This window comes from Daktulosphaira vitifoliae, unplaced genomic scaffold, assembly GCF_025091365.1.
Source record: "Daktulosphaira vitifoliae isolate Bord-2020 unplaced genomic scaffold, ASM2509136v1 Scaffold_1, whole genome shotgun sequence".
In the NCBI taxonomy this organism is placed as follows: Eukaryota; Metazoa; Arthropoda; class Insecta; order Hemiptera; family Phylloxeridae; genus Daktulosphaira; species Daktulosphaira vitifoliae.
The window spans coordinates 2,530,518-2,543,632 of record NW_026099572.1 but is presented as its reverse complement, the minus strand read 5'-3'; the positions used below and the strand labels follow the sequence as shown (position 1 = coordinate 2,543,632).

The 13,115-nt window shown below is 24.4% G+C and overlaps 2 protein-coding genes across 3 annotated transcripts in view; both read right to left on the bottom strand.

Moving 5' to 3' along the window:
• The window catches only part of LOC126893796 (elongation of very long chain fatty acids protein AAEL008004-like), a 21,753-nt gene extending 19,619 nt beyond the window's left edge, over positions 1-2,134 (bottom strand). The window contains exon 1 of the mRNA XM_050664306.1: positions 1,920-2,134. The gene's annotated coding sequence lies outside the window, so the exon portion shown is untranslated. The remainder of the gene's footprint in view (positions 1-1,919) is intronic.
• Positions 2,135-3,681: 1,547 nt separating this feature from the next.
• The window catches only part of LOC126893788 (elongation of very long chain fatty acids protein 4-like), a 20,342-nt gene continuing 10,908 nt past the window's right edge, over positions 3,682-13,115 (bottom strand). Inside the window, exons 3-8 of one of the 2 annotated variants that reach the window (XM_050664292.1) lie at positions 12,023-12,213; positions 11,629-11,721; positions 11,439-11,495; positions 9,920-10,025; positions 8,649-8,785; positions 3,682-3,921 (exon numbers count right to left, since the gene is read on the bottom strand). In XM_050664292.1, coding sequence (XP_050520249.1) covers positions 3,748-3,921; positions 8,649-8,785; positions 9,920-10,025; positions 11,439-11,495; positions 11,629-11,721; positions 12,023-12,213 — 758 coding nt within the window. In that variant the 3' untranslated portion in view covers positions 3,682-3,747. Of the gene's footprint in view, positions 3,922-7,486; positions 7,765-8,648; positions 8,786-9,919; positions 10,026-11,438; positions 11,496-11,628; positions 11,722-12,022; positions 12,214-13,115 lie in introns of those variants that run through there. The other variant, XM_050664293.1, reaches the window with a different exon arrangement.

The following is a 13,115-nucleotide window of genomic DNA, read 5'->3' as shown; positions in this document are numbered from 1 at the left end:
TAAGATATTTTTTTACTAAAATTTTTCTTAAATTCTACTCTACAAAATAGCTATCTTAGATTTTTTTTTTACATTTTATTTAAAATTTAAAAATAATTAATATTTTTAATAAAATGTAAAAAAATTAATTATTGAGATATAGCTATAGACCTAACGTATAACTATTATTTAAAAAAAAAATCAGCTAAAAATATTAACTGGATCAAAAGTTATTTAAGTTGTCAGTGAGTGGTGGGCCACCCTGTATTTTAATTACTATTAAAACTTATATTTAATACGCTATATTCTCATTAAGAGATATATAGTGTATTTATTCCGATTACGGGGAATGATTGCCGTATTGTCATTTTTCGTCACTACCTCCACGTTGCACGCTTGCTGCTTTCCTTGGATGTGGTAGCCGTTTCTCAGACTCCCACTCCNATAGCCGTTTCTCAAACTCCCTCCCCGGAATCGAACCCTGATTTCCCTTTACCCGTTACAACCATGATATTGATAGTAATTACTATCATAATATGTAACTAAAAAGTGAAAAATAATTTTTATAATAAGCTTAAAACAATAATGTAGGAAAAGTACTAGTATTATTGTGATAAAAGCGTGGGTGCTTTGTGCCATATTTTTCGTATATTGAGCGACCGACGCTTTTATCACAATAATACTAGTACTTTTCCTACATTATTGTTTTAAGCTTATTATAAAAATTATTTTTAACTTTTTAGTTCGATGTGCTTTAAAAGCGTGTTTTTTAGTTTTTTTAAACTATATTTATTTTTTANCACGCTTTTAAAGCACATCGAACTAAAAAGTTAAAAATAATTTTTATAATAAGCTTAAAACAATAATGTAGGAAAAGTACTAGTATTATTGTGATAAAAGCGTGGGTGCTTTGTGCCATATTTTTCGTATATTGAGCGACCGACGCTTTTATCACAATAATACTAGTACTTTTCCTACATTATTGTTTTAAGCTTATTATAAAAATTATTTTTAACTTTTTAGTTCGATGTGCTTTAAAAGCGTGTTTTTTAGTTTTTTTAAACTATATTTTTATTTTATATAATTTAAAGAGTATACAGTAATAAGTTTTAAATTATCGATTCTTTATTGTTTTTTGTTTATGTGTGTATTTGTTATACAATTTAGTATTAATAAAAAACTTTATTGTAGAATCGATCAACTTATTATTGAACAAAATTACAAATATTAAAAAAAAAAATAATAGTTAACAATTAAAACTACAATATTCGAAAGGAAAATTATTTTCAAAAGTAATTCCTGATGTATTATAAATTTTAAGTCGAAATAAATATTACCAAAAAAAAATTAGAAGGATACTAGAGGGACACTACTCCCTCCTTTTTAACACGCCAATGAAGCTTACATTAATTTCTAAAAAAATCAGTTAAATTAATAATTAAAGTTTTGTACAATAATTTATAAACATTTTCGGAATTTATCGATTTTTAAACAAAAAGTGAATTTTTTTCTTTAATTTTAAAGTCCGTTTTCATCACGAAAACAACTCTTAAAGACAATTTTTATTTTGTTTTAAATTAAGTATATTACATAAGTTTTAATTTTTTCAAAAAAAAAAATTTAAAAAGTTCAACTTTTTATATAAATTTTAAATTTTATTATAATAGAAGTTTAAAAATGTTAAAATTTACAATCGAAAAGATGTAATTTTTTAGGAATTTTCTCCATCTACGGGTAAAGGGGGAAAATTATTCAATTTTTGATAGCAATATATCGAATCTAAAAGAAAAAATAATTAAACATATCTTTTTTTATAGCATTTATTATTTTTAAAATAGTTACAATCATTGTAGTAAACCTTTATTGATAGCAGTAACAGTAATACAATTAAAAGTAATACAATCCTCTATTATTAATACTAATTAAAACAGAAAAATTACCTCAAAAAGTTATTATTTCAATTGATTGGGAATATTTCAACTCTTTTGAGGTATGTCTTCAAGATTTTTAATTTTTTCAATAATATTAATTATTCACTTATGCCTATTATAATTTACAATATAAAAACACAATATAGGCTTAGAAAGTAACTCACTTATATTTTTAAATATTAAATTTTAAAAATATAATTAAAATAGTAATTAATAAACACTAATTTTATTTAGTATATTTTTGTTTTAATTAGAAACTAAAATATAATTAAACAAATAATCAAAAAAATGTTAAAACATTATAACATAAAAGTCAATATAGTATAATCGATACTTAAAATATACTAAATACTAGTAATCATTCAGTATCAAATTTATAATTAAGATAATAATGATTAAAATCATTTTGTTATTTAAGGGGGGAGCATAAAATTATTATAATCAATGATATTTTAAAAACGAAGGTTTAAATTTTGTGAAGCAAGACGAATTTTATTTATGTATCAGTAGCTATATTGACATTGAAGTAGCTGTTAGAATGAACGGGTAATTACAACATTGAATATTTGAAGACCTTATTTCCAAAACTAATATGTACCAAATAATTAAAAACAATATTATAATTTAAAACCTTGTGATAATTTATAGATTTTATTTTGTCTTGAAAGAAATTTAGTAACTTACTATTTAATTCATAAAAAAATAATCATTATGTTGTTTCATACAATGTTATTGAATAATTTCCGTAATATACTTAATATTTACTAATTGAAATTAGATGTTCAAATTAAAATTAAAATTTCATTTTTTATTAAAATAAAACCTCAAGCATTTGATTGAATTCAAAACATGTGTTTTCATTTGTAAAAACAAGTTGATACTCTTACAAGGCAGAAGAGATGAACTTATTAATTATTACATAGCTAATTATTCAAGAATAATATGTAACTAAAGGTAATCAAGAAAAAAATGTTTAAATTATTTTAATTATGTAATTGAGTGGGTTATAATAAAAAAATTACTTTGTATACTGGACTGGTCAATCACCAATCTTTTCTCGTATATTGTTCATCTGATGAATGGTCAACTTTTAATATTTAATTTTGGTTGCGCCAATTGCCCCATTAAAACTTAAAAGGTTAAGTGAATAGTATAACAATAAAACTAGAAATATAGAAAGCTTTTTAAAAGGAGTTAGTCACTCCTTAAATAAATTTTATTTTTAATAGTTTATAAAATCCACATATTTTTTCCCTAAATATCTTTACCGTTTATGCTCATTTATATCCTGAAGCAATCTGTACTCAAAATTAGTATATAAAATAGCGATAGTCTCGTAATATTTCTAAAAATATAGTCACGTTTTATATGATAAATACATTAAAAAAATGAAATTAAGGTTTTAAATTTTTGGACCGAAGATTATTTTCTTTTAATAGCTATTGATAAAATAAAAAAATGTATTTTTGGATGTTAAAATTCAAATTTTGCCTAATAATAATTAATAAACTTTGAAATTTACAAACCTAAAATTGAAATCTATTACTGAAAGGAATCCATTAAATTTAATACTTTTATATGGTCACGCATATTTTTTTTAAATATACTTTTATTATGCTTCTTTCATGTTGTTTTAATAAAATCTTATAGGTATAATAATAAAATACATTATTTATAATATCAAGTTTTGTGCACCATGTTATATATTACACAAATATTCTATATTTTCAATTATAAATAAAAAAAGAAAATGCTAATTTTTAAATACCTAACCTTTGTTGAAAAAATAAAATACTTCAATACTAATATTATCTTACAATATAAAGAATAATAAATTTTAGTTAAATTTTACTGACTTTTGTTTTTTTTTATAAGTCTTTATATAAAATTTCACAAATAAATATAAAAACAATACACAGTCTAGTATTAAATACATCATAAATACTTTTGAAAAAGTGCAATCGTAAATATATAATGATATAAAATATGTTATTACCATTACAAACTGAATCTAGAAAAAAGATAAATCTATGTTATTATAAAGTTTTTCTAAATAAATAAAACAATTTATAGGAGTTATAAATTCTCGCAAAAAATTAATAACATGGTTTTTAGAGCGCGAACGAACGGTATGATATTACTGATATGAAATATTATTTATCAGTAAATAATATCCCACTGGATTTTTTATCCACAGGAATATTATTTACTGATATAAGAATACTTTAACAGCCACTCTACCAGTTGTACAAAGTGAATAATGAGGTTGCGTCAGGTCGAATGCCAGCATAAAATTTTGTCAAAAGGTATGAGGATTTAGGAACAGAACTTAAGTGGATTGTTCCATTTCGGATGTACACAGGTGAAAGAAAATAAAGTAATTAGAGACGGAAAAGGCCTAAAGTGTTTTATACAAGACAGACAACTTGTGCGGTAATTGTTTCACCAGTTAGGTGTACAGGCTTACCTAACACTTGCAGTGTCAACGGTATAGGGCATCATCACTTATCTCTAAGTTGGATTCGTGTATAAAAGGAAAAGGTAGATACAAAGTAAGAATAGGTACGTGGAATGTTGAAACATTAACTGGTTAACATTCCAACTGGAAGAGGAAAAAAGTTAAAATTTGTTGTGTGCAGGAAACTAAGTGGAATGGAGAGAAAGCAAGGGAAATAGGCGAGGGTTATAAAATAATAGACTCAAATAAAACCAATAAAAAATGGTGTAGGGATAAATGGATGATAAGATGAAAAGTAAAGTAATAGAAGTAGCTAGGAAATGTGATAGAATTAAAGTCGTAAAGTTAATTTTCGAAGATAAAGTGTTGAATGTAGTATTTTGAGAATGATAGACGAGGTGATGCAAGGAAACCTGGTAATGAGGATACGGTGATAGGTGGAAATATAAATGGACATGTCAGTAATAATAGAAGAGTATATGAAAGAGTACATGAAGGGTATGGGTTGAGTGGGAAGAATAAGGCTGGAGAAAGAATTCTGGATTTTGCAGTATCGTATAATCTTGCTGTGGTCAATACTTATTTTAGAAAAAGGGAAGAACATTATATTACTTATAAAAGTTTGAGTAATAGATCATAAATCGATTATTTTATATGTAAAATAGATAGTGTACAGCGAATACAAAATTATAAAGTTTTTCCAAGCGATAGTGTAACTACACAAGATAGACTTATAAAAGAGTTAAGGTGTAGTGAGAAAACAGTATAATACAAAAAAATAAAGAACACAAGAGGAGAATCGAGGATACGGTGGTTGAAATTGAAAGGGAAAAAAGAAAAAGAGTTTCTAAAAAACGGTAAAAAGAGAGGACGGTGTAGAATATCTAGGGAGACATAAATGATATGTGGAATAGAATTTCTGATGTGTTTGTAGATGATGTGAAAGATCGTGTGAAGTGAAAGTTTAGAATAATGGTGATCGATCCCTAATAGATGGTATAAAGGAGAGGAAATAGAAGAAGAAAGATATAAATATTACTTCATTTTTAATTAAAAAAAAAAAAACAACAAACAATATATGGCATATGATATTTAATGTACAAAAAAAATGTTATAGTTAAGTTAGATTCTTATCTCGCATTGAAATATAGAATAATAATATGCAAATTATTACAAATAGTTAACTTTTTCACGATCATTTCATTAATTATCTAATTTAAAAACAAGAAAGACTCAAAAATGCTAAACAAATTAGTTAGTATGCATTGATTATGCAAAATCAAATGGATAAATTAAAGAACTTAGTTTATTTTACCCTAAACATTTTTTCGCAAAGACAAGAACATTTTTATTTCTCTCTACAAGCATATGAAGTATTAGAAAAAATCATTCACGGTTGTTTTCAATTTCTGAATTAGCATCTCTAATATATATTGGATCTAGACAGTAGGGTGTCCCATAAGATTTTTTTTTTTTAATTTTTGTGTGTTAAAGCATAATTAGATTTAGTGGTAAAAATTACTTAACTTTTTCCAAAGTGAAGTTAAAATTTTTTAAATCTCAAAAAAAAAAATATATATTCATGATTATTATATTTATTATATTCATTATTTAATTAATATAAATTGTGGCTAATATTATGTAATACTAAAATTATTTGATATTAAAAATATTTAACTTAAAAAGCCACAAAAATTACTAAAAAATTGCGAATACGTATTTCGGAAACAATGTTATCATTTGTTAAGGCGAAGGGCTTTCTAACTATATGCCACTCTAAACAAGGATTAAGTGGACTGTATATATATAGGTAGGAACATCTGCTCATATCTGCCTTACTTGAAGACGGAGGGATCACCTACAGGTGACAAGAGGATGTGAGAGACAAGTGGTAACAGAAGTAACTTAAATCTATGAATAAAATTTGACTAGATGTGCAGTTATCACATAAATGAGTAAAAAATAAACGCTCTAAATAAATAATAAATAATATAAAATCTATCAACTAATAAATAATGTGAAACTCGACTAAAATAGAATATGTTCACTTAACATATTGAGGCTTATTAGTTTAATACAACACAACAATAAATACAATATAAAAATTCAACATTAATGGTTACACCCTTTTTTGACACTTATATAATAATGATTAATTGTAAATAAATAGATTCTCTAGATAATAATGTAAAACTCTGTTCTCTCTTTTTGTAATAAATTTAATCGATAACTCAACATGTGTTTATAATGCTTTCTCTAATAATTCAATAACAGTGAGTGTTAAACATTGACTAGATTAATATTAAGGTGATTTCAGTACACCAATCGTTCCAGATAACTAGTTACTCACTCAAACTCAATTAATAATCAATAAATTAAATTAAATCTATAATATAAGTGATCACTTAAGTGATAAGTGATAACAGGTTAGTTTTTCAGTAAGTTTTTCGGTTAATAATTTTAGTTTTCACTTAGATCTGTATAAGTTAGTTTGCGTTTTTCAATAGAACATTTAATATTTACTGAGTTACAAATCGTTGTACTAAAAAATTCATACTATTTTAACGTGTATTTTTTTTAAATATTTTAATTGGAATATTTACACATCGTTTTTTGGTGAGCATAAAATATTCGTACACTATCATTTTACAAACAGCTGTTTTATGCTACTCTTCGTTTGGCAATCTTGGAGACTTAAACGCTAGGTTATCAACTATATTAGTATCACTAACTCCTACGTATTTACATTGGTATAAGTTTGGTTGCATCAACATCTCAAGGAGTGAGTTTTGCTTTTGTGTATATAACTATGTCTAGTAAAGAAGATTCTCCTTTACCTGCCTCGAGAGAAACTTCTAGCCGGACTGGCAGTAGTGTTAAAACTTCGTCGTTAGTAAATTCTATAATTAATGAGGATCTTATGTCTGCAATGAAATCCTTCAAATCTGACATTCTATCAGCCAATAAGAGATAAGAGAAACGGCAAACTTTTATGTGCACACTGACTAGTTGTGTCACATAAAACTCACGTAAGACTAACAAAAATATAAACTTCACTAATAAACAATTAACACTTAAATAAATAATGAACTAATACTCAATAACATTACAAAATAGAATTTATAATTTAAAAATATCTGCTCAAATTACTTAACATAAAGTTACACATACATAAATCTTAACGATAACACATTTACTCATAATTAACAATATTTTAAAGTAATCTAATATTTTTTGATGGAAAGGAAAAAGGTAGAGGAAACAAGTGTAGTCTGGCCACGTGACTTGGACTAGGTTTAAGTGCCGGCTTCGCACATAAAGCGCAACACATAGTTCGTTTGAACTTGAACACCATTATCAATGCTTAACACATCCTCATTATTCAATAAACTAAAACTGTAGTAACTTATTGATTATAATAATTGATTTTTATTTCTTTCGTATTTAATTTATACTGTAAAAGGATTAAAAATAAAACTATTTTTCTTTACGTTAACCATTAAAAATGTAAAGAAACTGTTTTTATTACACACAAGGGTTTGTTTCGTTAATGTATTTACTAACAAAATTGCACTAGCTCCACAACTTTTTTGAAATACCTTAGTTTTTTTACTAAGTTTGATCTAAAATTTCAAAGTTCTTGTTTATGTTATTCTTAATATCTAATTATATCAGTGTATTGTATAAAGTTGTTAAAGGAACTCAAGGTATAACGTTTACATTTATGAAACACTCATTATTTTAACATTTTTAATAAAAAAAATTAATTAAAATATCATTGTGTTGGTAACAAAATCATTTTGAAAATTGTTTTCAAGAAATACAAACGTATAATACTGATACATATTTTAAAAATTTGTGAAATAAAATATTTCTATTTTTTATAGGCATTATAGTATTTTTAATATTATATGTAAATATAGTTTTTTATAAATGATATTTAGTCTATACCCATTGTTAACAGCTTAATAAAAATGATATTTACTTTCCTTCTTTCTTGGATAAAAGATTTATACTAAATTTTTGAATTCATTACTAGGAATAGGGACCCTTGAATTTATAAAGTTTATTTTAGTCATCCTGAGCAATTAAATGATATTTGAATTTTTTTTTTTACACTAATCAATGTATAGTAGAAGTATATGTATAGTTTAGAATTTAAATTATAGAACACGTGGGATTACCATTAAGACATTTTCAAAGATTAAGTGTCTCGGAAATGACCCAAATAAATTTAATAAATGTATAAAGTTTAAACCTAATTTATAACCAATACTTACTATTTGAAAAAATGTCAAGTGTTTTTTCCACCACAAATATTTTTGTATTTGTGGTCCTAGAGATGCTAAAAAGTAGTAAGTGTACATGACAATATGAACTATTAAGTTCAAAGCTAAGGGAAAAACAGCATGGTAATCTATAAAAAAAATTATAAACATTTATATTAATAAAATTTAAATCAGAATAATAAAAGTATATGAATTCAAGAACTTTTGTATAAATAATTTTTCATTTTATTAAATGGTAGTTGAAATAACTACAACCAAAAAATAAAAAACCCAGCACAGGGGGGTCGCGGCACAGTGGTGACGTGGCATAGTTGGATCAAGTATAATGATATCTGACAGTGATTAAAATCACTATAAAAAATGAACGCTTCGATGCAAATCTTTAGATTCCTGATTAAGATAAAGTATGTCGAATGAAAAAGAGATTATTAAAAAATATTATTTCCCATAAAAAAATTGTGTTGATCCATATAATTTTCAATAAGTTATAGCATTATAAAGTTAAAAATGTAAAATACAAAATCACCTTGAAGATAAAATAAAGTCCGAAAATTTTTTTTTTCATGATAAAGTATATTACATTAGCTTTAATTTAAGATATATATAAAAGTGTCAGACCTTCCGAAACATTTTCAAAAATCAAGTTGAAAAAATTAATTTTTTGTAAAAAAGTTGTCATTTTAAATCCCCCCCTGTGGGCAGGTAAAAAGTGAGATTTATAAAAAAAATATATCAAATAATAGGTAATGACATCATGCATCTATAAAAAAAAGAATTATAATGATGTGTTTATTTTTAAATAAGTTACGGCAGTTTTTAGTAAAAAAAATTGAAAAAATTTCGAAAATTAGCCATTTTTAAATTTGTAATTTTTTTGGAGGTTTCCCCCATTTACAGGGAACGAGGGAATTCTTTCAATTTTTGAGAGTAATGTCTTCGACTAAATACGATTTGTGATCTTTTGACGTATCATTAAAAGAAATCGGTTTGGTGAGAGCTGAGAAAAAGTGGTAACAGACACAAAAAAAAAATAATAAATTAACACATCTTAGTAAAACTAATACCTTCTCAGCTTCGCATCGAAGCTGTAAAGAGTATAATCAATGATTACTATAATTTTTATTACTACATTTGTAACAAAATGTAATTTTTATAATTTCATCATAGAATTCCATTAAATGACTATAACAGTCATTACGACGGTAATAAGTGAATGATTTGGTTATCAGATAAAATTGTTGATGTCATGTAGAAATACGTACCTTTGATCATTTTTAAATAAGCCCACGATGTAATAGCCATATTCATATGATGGTAAACATGTAAAAATGATACATGTGATTGCTTTTTTTTTAAAACAAAGAAAACCTGTAAATAAGCAAACATTTTATTTTCTTAGCCAAAACTAAAATATAAGATGCACAGAATAATCATAAAATCAAACTTAATTTCGTGTGTTTCTAATAATTCAATAATGTTCTTTTAAAATGTTTAGATAATTTAGTAATAAGTCATAAAAGTTGACATATAAAAATTGTTCATGAAAAAAAATTATTTTTTTAAACTTGATTTTTTTTTTATTATTTTATTTTTGTACTCACAAAAAAAGTTTAATTAATTAGTAAATTTCCATTTGAATTTTTGAGAAGATTTCATGATAAATTAATATTTTACACAAGAAAGATTTCAATGTTTTTAGTTATTGTGTAATAATTGATTAAACAACATTATTTCAAGTTCATTTTTTTTTATTCAAATTTACTGAACGATCGAAATAGAGTAAGACACTTATTTTATCAGAAACTTTTGTATCTTTTCTCAATTAGTTTTAATTTAAGTAGTATTTTAGTCATGATTTTATTGTTGCCGTTATTTTGTTATATCGATAGGTATCGATTACAATTGTATTTAAGGCTACGTAGTGGCAAGTTGTCAGGTATTCCATTTTTTATACCCCATGTTTTTTCTCCACAAAAATGTAAAATTCTCAAAAGTTTATGAGAAAATATCTTACCAAATTTGGATTACTCCGTAAATTTGAAATATAACACAACAAAAAAAAAAACCCCAGCACAGGGGGGTCGCGGCACAGTGGTGACGTGGCATAGTTGGATCAAGTATAATGATATCTGACAGTGATTAAATTCACTATCATAAAAAACGCTCGATGCAAATCTTTAGATAGTATTTAATTTTAAAAAATTTTTGAATTATTCCAAAAGCTACATAATCTGCTATTTCCTTATTTATATCCTAATTAAGATAAAGTATGTCGAATGAAAAAGGGATTATTAAAAAATAGTATTTCCCATAAAAAAATTATATTGATCAATACACTTTTCAATAAGTTATAGCATTATAAAGTTAAAAATGTAAAAAGTAAAAGGGTAAAAATGTAAAGGGTCACATAAAAAAAAATATATACTAAATAAAAGGTAATGATATCATGCATCTACAAAAAAAATATTTATATTGATGTGTTCATTTTTCAAAATGTTATGGCAGTTTTTAGTTATAAAAATTGAAAAAATGTCGAAAATTAGCCATTTTTAAATTTGTAATTTTTTTGGAGGTTTCCCCCATTTACAGGGAACGAGGGAATTTTTTTCAATTTTTGAGAGTAATGTCTTCGACTAGATACGATTTGTGATCTTTTGACATATCATTAAAAGAAATCGGTTCGGTGAGAGCTGAGAAAAAGTGGTAACAGACAAAAAAAACCTTTAAATAGTTTTAATTAAATAAACGTATGTAAACTGCTATAAATGATTGTATACTTACAGTGTCTATTAAATCTAACACTTTGTTTATGAAGTAAAGCCACACAATTTCATTTGCCTATAATATGAATTTGAAAATAACAATTTATCAAATTAATAATATTTATTTTTAGTCTATTAATTGTCTGATAAAATACACATTCTTTATAGTATTAATTTTATTAAATAAACAAAAGTATTATTTAACTTACCAAACTAAGTATATTATGTTTTTCATATATTTCTGACTCATTAACGCTGCAGCCATATTTTATAAATTTGTTGATTACTTGAGGTTTCAAAAACTGAAAGATATTTATCTATATATATTTATTACACATCTCGAAATAATTGTTACGATAATGTTCAATGGTATAATAATATTTAAAAAATACTTAAATGAAAATTACTTTACATTATACAAAATGCTAACTTATTTTGTATATGTTAATATGAATACAATAATTAAATAATTATATTAATTAAATCTGATACCTAAGAACATTATCATGAAGTTTTATATAAAAAAAATATTACAGGTGTTGATTTTCAAAAAGTAACAAAGAAAAAAAGTATCAAATAATTTATAAATTTTATTTAACTTACGCGAAATAGTATATAACCATTAAACAATAACTGAGATAGATTGTAGGCCATCAAAATGTATTTTAAACTAAATGCATTACGTTTTTCCATTAGTTTCGGACCAATTATTTGCACAAACAATAAATAGACTATTAAAATACTTAATATCGGCCATGGTGTTTTCATAAATGGCCAAGAACTAGTTTCTTCGTCTAATAACAATTTTTAAAATAAACAATTTTATACATGATACAAATATAACTAATTTTTTTTCAGTTGTTAATTATTTATTTTCATCGTATTCATATTATTTCCCCATAAGAAATACTTACAAAATTGCTATAACTTTTTTAAAAATAACCAAATCAATATAAATATTTTTTTTGTANAAATACTTACAAAATTGCTATAACTTTTTTAAAAATAACCAAATCAATATAAATATTTTTTTTGTAGATGCATGATATCATTACCTTTCATTTAGTAATTTTTTTTTTTATATGTGACTCTTTACTTGCCGACAGTGGGGGATTTAAAATGACAACTTTTTCACAAAAAATTAATTTTTTCAACTTGATTTTTGAAAATGTTTCGGAAGGTCTGACACTTTTATATACAGGGTGATTTTTTTATCATAACCCACTCAATTACTTGCAGAATAATAATAATTTAAACATTTTTTTTTTTTATTATTTTTAGTTACACATTATTCTTGAATTTTTAACTATGTAATACTTTTTAAGTTCATCCCTTATGCCTTGGAGGGGGGTCAACTTTGATTTTTTAAATGGTAACACATATTTTTAATTTAATAAAATGTTTGAGTTTTTAATTTAATAGTAAATGGCATTTGAATTTTTAATATAACTTTATTAGCTTATTAGATATAAACATTTAAAGTTTCAAAATTTTGAGTTAATATACATGTATAATACACATGGGATTGTAAATACAGGTAGCTAATTGGATTTTTATAATATCGATATTAGCAGGTACACAGCATTGTTATTATCGATTGTAGTAAGGCACATTGTTATGAGTTTATAAATACACTAACTGACAATACAGAAAGTATATCTATTGATAATCATAATTGATAATAAACAATCCGTGA